Genomic DNA, 16,214 nt, shown 5'->3' on the forward strand with positions numbered 1-16,214 from the left:
AGATGAAGGTTGGTTGTTTTGTTTGTGCTAAACTAAGGTCTATTAACTGTCACTTGATGGAATTGAAAGCAGTTAAGCATACAGGAGTTGTAGTTAGTTGAGATAGTAAGCTGACTACATACAAGTCTGAACTGTAGCTAGAAAAGTAGTCTTCAGTTTCCATGTGCAATTTAAGATGTAGACCTGGCCCATATTTCAGATCTATGTGGTGTCTGATATTTATTCATACAGGTAAGAAACGGTATATGTAAATTGGAATAGGTAGGTGAAAAACTACTATGTTTAACTTCCACAATTCTAAGCCTTAACTTTTTTTTTTCTTTTTTTAAACTGATTTTGTATATAGAAAATCCTCTTGGGAAGAATTAGCTTTTGCTAATAATTTTTCCTCTTTTAGCATAGAATAGACCACCTGCTTGGAGATAAAATTGATCAACAGCGTTGGACAGATGATGGGACCCTGTCTGAACGAGAGCTCCGGTCAACGCTGCTAGCTTTTGCCTGCACCCATAATATGAGAAACTGTAGAACAACTGCCACTGAGATGTTTGAGAAGTGGATGAAGTCTAATGGAACAATGAGGTACCACAAAAACTGGGCTTCCACTTCCTTTATCTACCTGTTTTCCAGTTACCTTGCCTCCATTGTTTTGGGGAAAAAAAACAACAAACAAAATCAAACCAAAAAAACCCCACACCACCACGATCGACTGAATATTGATAAAGTTCTTCATTCTGTCTTTCACCGTTCCTCATGTAGAAGTAATTGGTGTTTTAAGATGAGAGAGAGAACTGTGCTAGAATTTAAGACTTCGTCTGCAGTCTCATTAAATGTCACTGCAAAACCAGCCACAAATTGCTTCCATCTGCATTTCCTAAGCTGCATACTCAAGGAGGATTACTTAGTAGCAACATCAAAGCATACTTTTTTATCTTGCAGAATTTATTCTGCTCTGGATTCATATGCATTTTGAGCCACAGAAAATTTCTGATTTTTGTACAGTTTACTGTTCTTTCATGTGACTAACGTGATTTGCTTTTTCCTTGTGACTTTAAAGTATTAGACTGGCATGAATTCAGTCCAGCAAATTTACAATTGCTACAGAATTAAATTGTTCAAAAGAGAGGCATCTCTTTCAAGCTAATCTTTTCATTTTGTGACTTTTCTTCCTTCTTTTCTCAGATGAGCATTTTTATGTCCCCCTTTGGTTGGTTTTTTGTTGTTGTTCTGTTTTGTTTTTGGTTTTGTTTTTCCCTGTAGTCTGCCTAGTGATGTTATGAAAGCCATATTTACAGCTGGAGCCAAATCTAGTAATGGCTGGGAATTCCTCCTAAAGATGTACTCCTCTTCAGTTTCTGAAGCAGAGAAAAGCAAAATGATTGAAGCCTTGGCCAGCACAGAAGATGTCAGAAAGCTGATCTGGTATGGAGGAGTCAAAAAGTTGTATGCTGTGTAAATTAAAAGCTTTAAAATCTTCTTTGAAAAAAATGCATTGCCTCTTTTGTATTGTTGGAAAAACTTCCGATTGCTGCAGAAAATCTGTCTGTATGTTTTGTACAAGCTTCCATAAAGAACCCAATATTTTTCACTTAAAAATAATTTATGTAACAGAGTAGCTCAAAAGGCCAGATTCTGAATACTGATTATGAGAAAACAATTTAATGTAAAGGCTTTGCACTACTGGTAACAAAAAATTGCAGATTTTTTTGTGGTAAAGGTAACAAAATTGCAGATTGTTCTATGGAGTCTTAGAAGATTGGTGTATCTTTATAACCAAGATAATAACTAGTTGGGTTTGGGGGTTTGGTTTTGGTTTTTTTCTTTCTTTTTTTTTTTTTTTCTTTCTTTCTTTTTTTCTTTGGGGGAAATTATGCTCCAACACCTCTATAGACCAAATCTCAGCATTGCATGGAGGACACCAAGGTTGTCCTGCTAGGTGTTTCTTGTTACAGCTTTCCTCTCTTAACTTTTCAATGTATTATGTTTTCTTTTACAAGTTCTTAGAATTTACTTCATCTTTTCCAACAACAATGAATATTCAGGTACTTGATTTAGAGCTAAAGTCACTCTGATACTTGGAAACTAAAGCTAAATAAGTACAGTGGTTACAAAATGGAGTGTCAGTGTGTTCCAGATGCCAGAAGTTGCTTGTTGTTTGATCTATTATATAATCTTTTCCATCTAATTCAGGAGTCTCAGGAGACTCATGTGAAGATATGAATAGATGTTTTCTCATGTCCCTTTTCATATGCTTTGTCTTTTAGGTTAATGCAGAACTGCCTTGAAGGAGAAGTCATCAGGGCACAGGAGCTTTCTCATATCATAGCAACCGTTAGTCAGAGTTTGCCTGGATATCTGCTGGCCTGGGACTTTGTCAAAGAGAACTGGGAAAAGCTTACACGAAAGTATGTCTTTTGATGTAGCTGAAACATCACACTCACAGTGGCAAAAGCACCTGTTTGTTTCTTTCAAGCACGAGATAAATAGTTGGATTCATATAAGAAGATTTGTATTAAAATTGTAAAGCCTGTTTTAAATCTGATTTTACAAAAATAACTTGCAACATAAACTTTGAAGTCTTGCCAATAGTTGATAGGACTTTGGAGCCTCCTATAGCCTCATTCTAAAAAATCATGATTTGAATTTCTGTTAAAAGGATGCTGTCTCTAAGATGATTGGTGCAGATGCAGGATATTTATGTGGATCAAATGCATTCAAAAGCATACCCAGGGAATTCATTTAGGATTTTTTTTTGCCTTTTTACAGCAATCCCCAAACCAAACAACAAAAAAATCCCACGTGCTTTACAAATATGTGTTCTCCTTAACTGTCTTTGAAGGCTACCCAGCAGAAAAGCTGGCCTGCAAGTCTTCAAAAAGCTAACAGTATGTGGAAAACTGTATTTCTAAATCCACGTTTTGATTTGGAACAGTTTCACATTGCTAAAAAAGCTTCTTCTGGATGAAAATTTCTGCTCTAGCAGGCTCTTAATAACCAATATTAAAAAATTACTTTGCTTGAAATGAAATCTGGTTGCAAATTTAATTACTGTAGAGTTTTGGAATACATACCACAAACACAGGTCTTGGTATTCAGTGTGTGGTGTCCTCAATTCTTTACTAGTTGAGCTGTGATAGAAGTGTGAAAATTTTCCATGTCTTTTGTGCTGAAGTTCAATTCTTAGAGGGATTAAGGAACTAGATGCTTGGACTTCTAAGACCTTGTATCTCTTCTGAAAAATGAGGTTTGTAAATTCAAATTCAAGTGCTTTTAATGATTTCCAACTACTGAAGCAAAAAAGTAGAAATGTGTACATATACTGAACCTGCATCTTAAAGTGGCTTCTAGTTAAAAATAACTTCTTTGTTTGTATTTCAGGTTTCACCTAGGCTCATATACTATCCAGAATATCATTAGTTCGTCAACTTCTCAGTTTGCAACAAAGGCACATCTACTTGAGGTTGGTGGCTTAATCTACCAGAAAGGGATATTTTCTAGTGCCAATGCTGTTTTCATTTAACTAAGGAATAAGCAAAACACGTGTTATTTCTGTCCTGGAGGCCCTTTTGCAAGGATGTACATGTATTACTTTCCCTATTTCATACATGGCAAATATATACATAAACATGTTGAAGATTACATACTGAGTCTGTGGCAGAGTTGGATATGGAGTTGAACCCAGCTATCTGTTTATACTGTTTTGTTTTCCTGTTCACTGGACACACCGTCTCCCCAAAATAATGATTTGGTCTAGGTAGAATTTTAGTCTAGATTTTGTAAACAAGCTTTGCTTTCTGCATCTCTGGAATGTGTTGGAGTGCCATAAAAATTGCTTTATGTTATTTTTCCTGTCAACAATCCCAAGGAGCTATTGTGGAGGTTGAGTATCAGTTAAGAACTGGTTAATAGCCATTAGAAATCTGTTGTCTTCCCTAACAAGACCTTGAAGTTAATGTGTCAAGAATGGTTTATGGTTTGGTGTAATGTTTTCATTGGGATAATTTGGTAGAGAGGGTTGTTTATGGTTTGATCTATAGTATTGTAAGTGTTAACATTGACAATTATAATGATGAGTGGGTGTGCTGAAGAGGGTTGCTTGCAACAATCTGTTCTTTGTCACAGAATGAGACTCCTTTTCCAGAAGCTTGAGTGCTCTCTGATGAATTTGATAAGTGAATATCTGTTTATTGGTGAAATAATTTACTGAAACCAAATGAGTTATTGCTGCAGTTCCCATGAAAAATGCTTTCCTTGCATTTTGGGAACTCCTTTGAGAGGTTTGCTTACTGCATAGACACAAATGATTCTCAGGAATGGATTTCCTGCCATATATGTGTAGCCTTTGCTTCTGAACCTATTTGTGTGGCCAGTGTTGATTTTAATTAAAATTTTATTTTTCTTTCTCTTCTCTTGCTATGCAGGTGAAGTCATTTTTTGAGTCAAAATCAGAGGAGAGTTCTCAACTGCGTTGTGTAAAAGAGGCAATTGACACAATTCAGCTCAATATCCAGTGGATGGAGAGGAACTTAGCAAAGCTACAAGAAATCCTGTAGTGTGCATAATGCCATGGTGTGTCAGACATTTAGGAGCTCTGTGGGCAGTTGCTTTGTTTCTTTTGCAAAAGCCAGGGTAAAACCAGGCATCACTGCAACATTGTTTGCACTATAAAGGAGTCTAGATAGCTCAGGGCATGTCTCAGATAAATTTTTATTTTCCTTGGAGCATTTATGAGCAAGATGTAAGTATTTATTCTGAAACTGTTTTCATCTATAGATCAAACATCTGCACAAATTATTAAATATAATTTTATATTTGAAACATATGCCCTTTCATTTGGAGTTGTGTTGTAGTTTCTTAGCAGTGGGTTAATATTGGCAGTTAGGATCAGAAAGAGTTACCCCGCACTGTTACTTTTCTGCAGACTGCTTATTGAGCAGTAGACTTTTTCATGCAAAACTGTAGGTGGTTTCCACATTTATAGATATGGAAGCTGTTGTGAAACAATATCATACTTCAGATAGATGAGTAGTAGCAGATTTTATGAAGTACACCAGTATGAGGCAAAATAGATACAGTTCCAATTTGATTTAAGTTTGGATTTTTTTATTTTCACAGTATTTAGGTTTTACACAAAAAAAATAAGAATAATATCTCATGCTAATAGTATACACTTTAACATATAAAGTGGCTGGGTAGTAGTATGGTAAAGAAAAAGCAGATAGTAAACCCAATTGTTTTAGAGATGGGATTTCCAGAGACACCTTGAAACTTTTACTCTAAATTTATTAGACATTTTTGAGAATCTCATCATTAAACATTGAACTTTAACTGATTTTGCTGTATTGATCTCTGAGCAGCTGCACAAAATTGCATTTTTCCAGGTTGGTTCATCTGTTGACTGACTACTGATTTGTGCCCTTTTAACTACTGATTTTTAATTTCACCACTTGTTGCAGAGGGTCTGCAATTAATAGATGTGTCAGCCACTTCATTTGGGTAAACTTCTGGTTTTTCCTTGCCTGATAACTTGCACATCACTGTATAATTTCTGAACATTGCTCGCTTTTTATGACATTAGCTTTAGGAAAGCTTCTCATTTAGATTTTAATGATTTATTCTTCTACAGTTGTGAAAAATCTTGTGAGACAAATCTTCAAAGTCTTTTAAAGAAAAGGATCTAAAACCCTAATGTGCTACACTAGAAAGGCAAAATACCTATTGCATCTCTTTCAAAAGCAGTGAAAAACGCCATTGTTGAGGTATAGCTTATATATACAACACATGCAAGAGCAAACATACTTTTTTAACTGGAGATCTGTTCTATTTATTTCACTGCTGATGCACCTTTTGTGTAATTCTTGCAAGCAGATTCAGACCTGTTGTTGTCTTATCATCATCCAATTATGTGATCAGTTATAAACTATGATGAAAGCACTAACAATTAAAAATTATACTATTTTAATTAAACTAATTTAATTACAGCTACAGTAAATTCTGAAGAAGATGATAGTTTGAATTAGAGTTAAAATAATGGACTTAAAAATGTGTCGCAGAGTAATTCAAACTGAATGCTTTAATATATGAAACTGCAGCATTGGCTGTTTATTTGGTTAGCAAAAATTGTAAGCTATGATTGTTTAAACCATGCCATACTTTCCCATCTTTTCAGAGTATATGTCAAAACTCCTGGAAAAGAAAATCCTCATTTTCCAGCTCACATTAGAATTGCAGATATTATTTTTAATCTTGAAATTATCAGAAAGAATGTTAGACCTTAAGAGTGGGCAAACACTTTTTTGCCCAAAAGGCCCAGAAATGAATAATTTTTACATGCACTGAAGAAGGAACTGGCAGTATGAGCATTGGAAATAAATCATACTTCCTTATAAGTTATGGAATTAGAATTGTAATTAAGTATGTTCTTGGAATTTTTGTACTGCCATGTGTTACAGCTTCATTTCCTCCTTTATTTTAAATCTTTGGAATCTCTACAGAAATAGTAGTTCCGTCTTTGCATATTTGTGTGTGTGTGTATATATGTATGTCATCTCTTTTTCTTTCTAGTCACTTCTTCATATGAAATGAGAAGTCAGTAGCAAACTTTCACTCTTCTCTCCCTTCTATCCTCTCACATGTGTTTTACCTTATGACTGACTGCAGTATTAAGGCATATAAAATTTAAAATGGAAAATGTGGAAGAAGATCCCATCTTCCTCCTGACTCCTGCTGTGGAATTTTAAAAAATTACTGTTTTTATTCAAATGCTTTAATGATGGATATGAGGAGGTAGCATGGAGCTGAGCTTTAGACAGCAAACTATACCAAGAAAATCTGGGAAGCTGGGGATGTTGTGGAGGGATTACTGAATAATTTTTTCATTTTCCTATTTGTTGGATATGCATACTTTCGGTGTATCAGTTGTAGAGGTTTTAAAATAATTTTTCTGCCTTGGAGTCACCAACCGTATTAAAAATTGTGCTGGAGTCCTTCCATGAAAAATGCTTAAATGTACTCCTCCCTTTCTGAGTATATTGGAAAGTGATGAAGATTCAAATGGTACAGGACAGAGAGCCATTGCTGACAAGGCTCCGTTTTGGACATGGGCTTAGGGTAGGGTGAGGGTCAGGAAAAGGGTTAGGGTTCAGTGCCAGACAAAGTATATAGCCCAGTGCTAGGGGTGCTGTGAAAAGGCTGCCAAGGGAAGGTGAGGGCTCACAAAAGCTTTCAGTCCTGGGCACTTTTTCTTGGGAGCCATAGCTGGCAGCATCCCTGTTGGACCTGGGGTCTGGCTAGGGTTAGGGTGAGGGTGAGGCTTAGACATAGGTGCAGGACAAAAAGCAGAGCCCCTTTGTTTGTGGGGCTGCAAAGGGGCTGCCAAAGGCATGGGGGGGGCTGCCAAAGGCATGGGTGGGCTGCCAAAGCTTTCAGTACTGGCCATTTTTTCCTGGGAGCAATTGCTGGCAAGGCTTTGTTATGAACATGGCCTTAGGATAAGGTGAGGGTCAGGAAAAGGGTTAGGGTTTAGGTGGAAGACAAAGAGCAGAGCCCCAGTGTTAGGGGGGGCTGCAAAAAAGCTGCCAAGGTAAGGTGAGGGCTGCCAAAAGCTTTCAGTCCTGGGCACTTTTGCCTAAAAGCCATAGAGCGTGGGGTGTCCCATTATACCTGGGTTCTCGTTAGGGTTAATGCAAGGGTAAAGCTTAGCCATAGGTGCAGGACAAAGAGCAGAATCCCAGTGTTTGTGAGGCTGTGAAGGAACAGCCAAAGGAGTGTGAGAGCAGTCAAAATCTTTAAGACCTGGAGCTCTTGGAACTGGCGTCTGTTATGGGTTAGGGCAAGGGTAAGAATTAGCCATAGGTGCAAGACACAGCACACAGCCCCAGTATTTGTGGGGCTGTGAAGCAGCTGCCAAAGGAAGGTGAGGGCTGCCAAAGCTTTCAGACCTGGCCACTTTTTCCAGGGAGCCATTGCTGGCAGAGTTTGTGATGGATCTGTTCTCTGCATAGGGTTGTAATCATGGTGTAGGCGATGGTTACATGCAAGAGCAAACACAGAGCTCTGGTGTTTGTTTGACTGTGAAGGGGCTATCAAGGGAAGGTAGGGCCACCAACACCTTTCAGGCCTGGCTACTTCTGTTCGGACCCCTAAGTGGTGGGTGTCTGGTTTGGAGCTGGGCTCTGGGTGAGGCTGAGGTGTAGGTGAGGGTCAGAGGGTAGAGCAACCACCGAGCTCCAGTGTTAATGAGGCAGCAAAGAGGCTGCCAAGGGAAGGTAAGGGCTGTCAAAAGCTTTCAGTCCTGGCCCGTTCTGTGTGAGTCCTAGCTGGCAGGTGTCCATTTTGAAGGTGAGCTCTGGCTAGGTTTATGGTCATGGTGTGGGATAGGATTAAGTGCTAGAGCAAGCATAGAGCCCCAGTGTTGGTGGGGCTGTGAATGGGCTGCTGTCATGGTTTCAGCCCAGCCGGTAACAAAGGACCATGCAGTTGCTCGCTCATTCCTCCCTGCCCCCCTGCAGCAGGATGGGGAGGAGAATCAGAAAGGAGAAAAGAAAAAAAACATGGTACCTCGTGGGTTGGGATAAGGACAGTTTACTGGGACAACACAAAAAGAGAAGTTACAACAACAACAATGGTGCTAATAAAAGAATACACAGAACAAGTGATGCACAGTGCAACTGCTCACCACCTGGAACACGGCGTTCCGCCACTTCCTCAACTGAGAGCAGAAAGCTCTCCCCAGCCTGCTCCCCATTTATATACTGAGCATGATGTCACATGGTATGGAATAGCCCCTTGGCTAGTTCAAGTCAGCTGTCCTGCCTGTGCCCCTCGCAGGTTCCTGTGAAAATTAACTCTGTCCCAACTGAACAGAAGACATTATCCACGCCTTATTTTATACCATCTACATCATGCCCAGATCCTACATTTTCCAATTAATCACCACCACTTTCCTTGTCTTTGACATATACATAAATATATATATCTATATACACACACACACGTATATGTACACCCCCACACACAAATAGCATTCCCTTAGTCTATGGGTCATCCCTCTAATGTGTCCATCAATTTTATTTAATCCATGACTTCGGGGCTCCATCTGTTGTAACAGTCCTTCAGGGTAGGATAAATGGTGTGTGTTATTGGATTGTTGCATGCTGCCTCTGGAGCTTGCAGCTGGTTTACTTGGTGCAACCCACGCCCATGGTCTGTGGGTTGAAGATGTCGATCTCGAGGAAATCGCTGGGCACCAGTTCAAGTTCCATCACTGTTGCACTTGGCTCAATTTCAAAGTCCATCCTTCAGTCGTTCAGGTACTTCTTACCCTTGATATGGTATATAGCCACTATAGATGTAATGACATACAGTGGCAGGTTATTTAGCAGTTAACATCATACAGCCTAATTCACTGGCTATTCTCTCCCAAAATCAAATCTCCCTGAGGTACACTTCGAAATTCCCCATCCTTCTGCATCACCCACCAAGTGCACCTAGGTCCTTGAGAAAAAGCAATCCCTTGGATGGGTTTGTCTGTGCCTGAGGCTGGACTAACCCAGACTGTCTTCCCTAAAATACTCTTCATGCGCACTACAGGAACTTCATGTCCTTCTACAGTATGTGGAAGTCTTGGCTGGGCAGGGCCAGCCCGATTGGCCGATCCTCTAGTATTAACTAACCAGATGGCTTTTGCTAAATATATATCCCAATGTTTGAAAGTCCCACCCCTTGTTGCTCTCAGTGTAGTTTTTAGCAGTCCATTGTATTTGATTTTTCCAGAGGCCAGTGTGTGATAGAGGATGTGATATAACCAGTCAGTGCCATGGTCTTTGGCCCAGGTATCTATAAGGTTGTTTTGGAAGTGAGTCCCATTGTCCGACTCAATTCTTTCTGGGCTGCCGTGTTGCCATAAAACTGTTCTTCAAGGCCATGCTGGGCAGTGGCATATTTCCAGGGTATATTTCCAGCCATCCGGTGGTTGTTTCCACCATTGTAAGCACATGGCACTTGCCTTGGTGGGTTTGTGAGAGTGTGATATAGTCAATCTGCCAGGCCTCCCCATATATATATATATTTCAGCCATTGCCCTCCATACCACAGGGGTTTTAGCTGCTTGGCTTGCTTAATTGCAGCACGTTTCACATTCATGGATAACCTGCACAATTATGTCCGTGGTCAAGTCCACCCCTCGACCACGAGCCCATCTATATGTTGCATCTCTTCCCCGATGACCTGAGCTATTGTGGACCTACCAAGCTATAAATAGCTCACCCTTATGTTGCCAGTCCAGATCCACCTGAGACACTTCAGTCTTGGTGGCCTGACCTACCTGCTGATCGTTTTGATCTTTTTCCGTGGCCTGATTCTTGGGTACATGAGCATCTACATAATGTACTTTTACTACTAGCTTCTCCAGCCAAACAGCAACATCTTGCCACAGTGCGGCAGCCCAAATGGGTTTACCTCTGTGCTGCCAGTTGCTCTTCTTCCATTGCTGAAACCACCCCCGTGGGACATTTGCCACCATCCATGAGTCAGTATAGAGGTAGAGCACTGGACACTTCTCTCTCAGCAGTGTCTAACGCTAGCTGGATGGCTTTCACTTCTGCAAATTGACTTGTTTCACCTTCTCCTTCAGTGGTTTCTGCGACTAGTCATGTAGGACTCCATACAGCAGCCTTCCACCTCCAATGCTTTCCCGCAGTGTGATAGGACCTATCAGTGAACAGGGCATATTGTCTCTCATTTTCTGACAGTTTATTATGCAGTGGGGTCTCTTCAGCATGCATCACCTCCTCCTCTGGTGACATTCCAAAATCTTTGCATGCTGGCCAGTCTGTGATCAATTCCAAATTGCCTGGGTGATTGGGGTTTCCTATACAAGCTTGTTGTATGATCAGTGCAGCCCACTTACTCCAGGTGGCATCAGTTGCATGATGCGTAGAGGAGACCCTTTGAACATCCAGCCCAGCACTGGCAGTGGGGGTACTAAGAGGAGCTGTGTTTCAGTACCAGCCATTTCTGAGGCAGCTCAAACTCCTTCATATGCTGCCAATATCTCTTTTTCAGTTGTAGTATACCGGGCCTTGGAGGATCCTCCGTATGCCCAACTCCAAAACCCCAGGGGTCGGCCTCGGGTCTCCCCAGGTGCTTTCTGCCAAAGGCTCCATGTAAGGCCATTCTCCCCAGTTGCAGTATAGAGCACATTTTTAACATCTTGTCCTGCCCAGACTGGCCCAAGGACTACTGCGTGAACAATCTCCCACTTAATTTGTTCAAAAGCTTGTTGTTGTTCAGGACCCCATTTAAAATCATTCTTCTTCCAGGTAACTTGATAGAGAAGACTTACAATTTGACTGTAATTTGGAATATGCATTCTCCAAAAGCCCACAACACCTAAGAAAGCCTGTGTTTCCTTTTTATTAGTCGGTGGAGACATAGCTGCTATTTTGTTGATCACATCCATGGGGATCTGATGACATCCATCTTGCCATTTTATTCCTAAGAACTGGATCTTCTGTGCAGGTCCCTTGACCTTACTTTGTTTTATGGCAAAACCATCCTTCAAAAGGATTTAGATTATTTTCTTCCCTTTCTCAAAAACTTCTTCTGCCGTGTTGCCCCATACGATGATGTCATCAATGTATTGCAGGTGTTCCAGAGCTTCACCCTGTTCTACTGCAGCCTGGATCAGTACATGGTAAATGGTGGAGCTATGTTTCCACCCCTGGGGCAGCTGATTCCAGGTGTACTGGATGCCCCTCCAAGTGAAAGCAAAATGTGGCCTGCACTCCACTGCCAAAGGAAGGGAGAAAAATGCATTAGCAGTGTCAATTGTGGCGTGCCACTTGGCTGCCTTTGATTCCAGCTTGCATTGATGTTCTAACATATCTGGCACAGCAGCGCTCAGTGGTGGCATGACTTCATTCAGGCCACAATAGTCTACTGTTAGTGTCCACTCCCCATTAGATTTCCACACTGCCCATGTGGGACTATTAAAGGTTTGGCAAGTCTTGCTGATCAATCCTTGGCTCTCCAATTGGCAAATCAGCTTATGGATGGGAATCAGGGAGTCTCAGTTGGTGTGATATTGCCACTGGTGCACTGTTGTGGTAGCAATTGGCACCTGTTGTTCTTCAACCCTCAGCAACCCTACAACGGAAGGGTCCTCAGAGAGGCCAGGCAAGGCGGACAGCTGTTCAGTTTCCTCCGTTTCCAATGCAGCTATACAAAGGCCCACCGGTAACCCTTTAGGTCCTTAAGATACCCTCTCCTGAGATAGTCTATGCCAAGGATGCACAGGGCCTCTGGGCCAGTCACAATGGGGTGTTTATGCCACTCGTTCCCAGTTAGACTCACTTCAGCTTCCAATATAGTTAGCTCTTGGGATCCTGTGATGGCTAGGCATTTTGTCTTAAACGGACAGACATTTTTGCCTTAAACTTTTCTTGGTAAAACAGGTGCAAGCTTTGCTGCAAGGTTTCCAGCCCTGCAGAGGCTAGACTAAAACCCACAGCAACAGTTTTACTCCCTGCTACCTGCCTGCAGAGGTAGGAATGAATTCCCATGCATCCTCTGGTTTTGGTGCCCGCAAACCGCTATCTTTGCATGTGCAAGGATACTAGGGCAATGACCTCAGTGAGCGTACCATCATCACAACCCCAAAATTGTCTGATACACCCCACAATTGTCTCCCCTGTGACCACACAGGACACACCGAGCCTGCGCAGAATGAGACCACACCTACCCTTGCCTTGCATCACATCCACCATGCATATGTATGAAGTTTCTTGGAACTGGGCGGAGACTTTGGAACTTGGACTGTATAAAAATGGTACCATCAAAAGCTCTGTGTGCACTCTACTACCAAAGACTCAAGGAACATGCACCCACCACCAAAGAATTGAAGACTGAGGACCAACAAGACGCCGCGGATCCATGGTGGTGACTATTCTTGTAACTCTATCCCGAATGCTTGCTTGATTTCTGCCTTTTTATTCTAATCTATCCTATTGCTTCTATTTTCTACTTTTCATAATAAAGGCTATTTTGGGTGTATGGCATTTGACCTTGTTTGTGTCTTAATCTAGCTCTTGGGATCATATCAAAACCTCCCTAATATTGGATTGGGACATTAAATTGGCATCATGGACAGGATCCCTTGAGACGAGAGCACCACACTGTTTTCCAATTACATGAGATCTCTCAGGAATGTAAGGGGAACGAGCTTATGTTGTGTTTAACGATTTACATGCTGCCTTCCTGAGATGACCGCTTCCCCACTTCATACTGTTTCTTAAATATGTGAGACCTCTCAGGAACGTAAGGGGGCGGGTTTGTGTGATATTTAAATGTTTACATGCTGCTTCCCTGAGATGACCACTTCCCCGCTTTGTACAAGATGAATGATAATGAAATTACTCCTTTGGGGAAAGAAGTTTTGTTTGATTTCTTAGGAAAACGTAAAGCGCAGCCCTCTGTGCCCGGGGTAGACTGGGCACAGGGAAATCGGCATAATCTGCAGACCGTTGTTGATCGGATGGTTGCTTTACAGAAAGATGCTAGAGTGCGGTCAGGAAAAGGAAGAGCTATCATTTGTGCCTTTCTCAGTGCTAGTTTGACCACAGCAGTAGAGGCTGGGGATTGCCGCCTCATGGCAGAATCTCAAACTATTGAATCCCTCCAAAACCTCACCCGGTCCCTTCAGGGACAAGTGGTGGAATTAAAAGAACAACTTGAAACAGAAAAGAGCCAAGTGAAACATTTGCAGACTGCTTTTAAGGACCGTCGCCTTGTGGATACTGTCCTTGTGGAAACTCCCCCCAGATTAGAAATTAGCTACCCCTTTAATGACCTGCAGGCAGCAAAAGAGAGAGTAGAAAAGTTGGAACTGCCTTCACTGCGACACTTGGTCAAAACTGAGTATATTTACAATGATGAGCAGGACCAGTTCCCCCAGATTACAACTAAAGAAGTCCCCTTTACCACCACTCAGTTGGCAAAACTAAAAAAGGAATTTGGCCAAATGCCTAAGGAATCAGAAATGGAGTATGTGTGGAGAGTATCATTGTCTGGGGGGGACCAGATTTTGTTAAGTGAAAAGAAGGTGGGAGGGTACTGGGGATCAGGAGTGTTTTTAACTACTGGGAATCACCGTGCCCCCCGGTCTTTAACCCAATGGGCAGCCTATTGGGCGGGGAGTTTGAACCCCTTGGAGATTGGGGACCCCCTCACGATTATGGGGACTGTTGATCACACAGTAGAGACTGTGCAGAAGGCAGCTTGTCTGCAGATGATATATGATTGAAAATTGGAGCCCAGGCAGGAGTCCTCAATGATGATGTCCGTGGATCCCGAGCAAATTACTCCCCTTATAAGGGGACTCTCTGATTCTTTGAAGCCGATTACTATACAGTTACAAGGAAGGATACAGGTGATGCCCCAGGGCGAAAGAGTCGCAGCTGCTTTAGAAGGACTTACACCTGATCAGCACCACTGACCCTCAGATGACAAGAAAGTGTGGACTTGGGGAGAAGTGGCCCAGGAATTGATTAATTATGGGCACAAGTACGGTTCCGTTAACCTTTCTGCCACCAAAACAGACTCCAGGGGTTTGAGGCGAGTGGAGGTAAAAATAGTTCTGCGCCCTGGGAGTGATAAGAGAACACGCCTTGCGAAACTGCTCTGAGGGAGAGGCATCCCAAACAAACATAATAGACTGTGGTCAAAGGGGCAGCAGAAGGGGCTCCCACGTGACTTAATGGACAGGCTGCCAAGAGACAAATTAGAAAAGTTGGTAGCAGGGTGGTCCGATAAACCAGCAAATGGAGAGGTGGATTTTGTGAATACTATTCCCAGCACACTGTCCTTGATTGATTTATCAGGGCCAAATGCCCCCCAAAAAACGGTGGGAAACTAGAACCTTCACCCTTCAATGGTGAGCAGTTTGGGGAAGGCTGGATATATATCAGACAGCTCACTGAAAACAGCTGGGCATTGTGGGACCAAAACAAGTCCCAGTCACATTTTTGGTAGATACTGGAGCTCAAATTTCAGCTGTCAAAACCAAAGACACTGCTAACTGTGCAATTACACCCTCCAAACAGCCGCTGTTTGTGGCAGATGCATTCGGCAATGTTCAACCACAGGCATTAGTAATGGTCAGCCTGCGGTTGCCAGGATAAGACAGTGCCACTAGAGTGGGATAGTTGTGGGGGAATTTCCTCTTAACCTCTTGGGACTTGATGTTTTAAAGGGGAAGACGTGGATTGATAATAAAGGGAGGCAGCGGCCATTTGGCTCTCCCACCATAGATGTTCGGCTGCTACAAGCTGCGCCTCTACTTCCCCCTTCGAAGTTTACAAATGCTCAGCCTTACCCGATACCCTTGGGGGCCAGAGAGGGAATAGCGCCTGTATCAGAGGACTTAAAGGGACAAAGTATCGTGATTCCAACCCACTCTCCTTTTAACTCCCCAGTGTGGCCAGTACGAAAACCTAATGGCAAGTGGACATTGACTATAGATTATCACTGACTTAATGGAAATGCCAGTCCATTAACATCTGTGGTACCTCCTATTGCTGAGCTTATAACTACAATCCAGAAACGAGCCCACCCAATTATGGCAACAGTGGATGTTAAAGATGATAAGTTTTTTATGATTCCCCTGCAAACAGAGAACCAAGATTGCTTTGCATTCACTTGGGAAGGTTGGCAACTTACTTTCACCTGATACACACAAGGATATAAGCATTCTCCCTGTGGTGGGTTGACCCTGGCTGGACTCCAGGTGCCCATCAAAGCTGTTTGTCAAAATTTAACCCCAGCCAGCAACTAAGCACCACGCAGCCACTCTCTCACTCCCTCCCCCCAACCAGTGGGATGGGGAAGAAAATCGGGAAAAGAAGTAAAACTCGGGGGTTGAGATAAGAATGGTTTAATAGAACAGAAAAGAAGAAACTAGTAATGATAATGATAACACTAATAAAATAAGAACAGTAGTAATAAGAGGATTGAAATGTACAAATGATGCACAGTGCAATTGCTCACCACCTACCGACCGACACCCAGTTAGTCCCCGAGTGGCGATACCCCACCCCCACTTCCCAATTCCTATACTAAATGGGACATCCCATGGTATGGAATACCCTGTTGGCCAGTTTGGGTCAGGTGCTCTGGCTGTGTCCTGTGCCACCTTCTTGTGCCCCTCCAGCTTTCTT

The 16,214-nt window shown here is 42.2% G+C and overlaps 1 protein-coding gene and 1 pseudogene across 5 annotated transcripts in view; both read left to right on the forward strand.

Moving 5' to 3' along the window:
- LNPEP (leucyl and cystinyl aminopeptidase) overlaps window positions 1-6,999 on the forward strand; it is an 87,703-nt gene extending 80,704 nt beyond the window's left edge. For 4 of the 5 annotated variants that reach the window (XM_075020779.1, XM_075020778.1, XM_075020782.1 and 1 more), the window contains 5 exons: window positions 398-582; window positions 1,261-1,422; window positions 2,265-2,405; window positions 3,379-3,460; window positions 4,422-6,999. In XM_075020779.1, coding sequence (XP_074876880.1) covers window positions 398-582; window positions 1,261-1,422; window positions 2,265-2,405; window positions 3,379-3,460; window positions 4,422-4,553 — 702 coding nt within the window. In that variant the 3' untranslated portion in view covers window positions 4,554-6,999. Of the gene's footprint in view, window positions 1-397; window positions 1,423-2,264; window positions 2,406-3,378; window positions 3,461-4,421 lie in introns of those variants that run through there. The other variant, XM_075020783.1, reaches the window with a different exon arrangement.
- Window positions 7,000-13,396: 6,397 nt separating this feature from the next.
- Window positions 13,397-14,914, forward strand: LOC142026552 (uncharacterized; annotated as a pseudogene).
- Window positions 14,915-16,214: the final 1,300 nt, after the last annotated feature.

This window comes from Buteo buteo, chromosome Z (assembly GCF_964188355.1).
Source record: "Buteo buteo chromosome Z, bButBut1.hap1.1, whole genome shotgun sequence".
NCBI classification, from domain to species: Eukaryota; Metazoa; Chordata; class Aves; order Accipitriformes; family Accipitridae; genus Buteo; species Buteo buteo.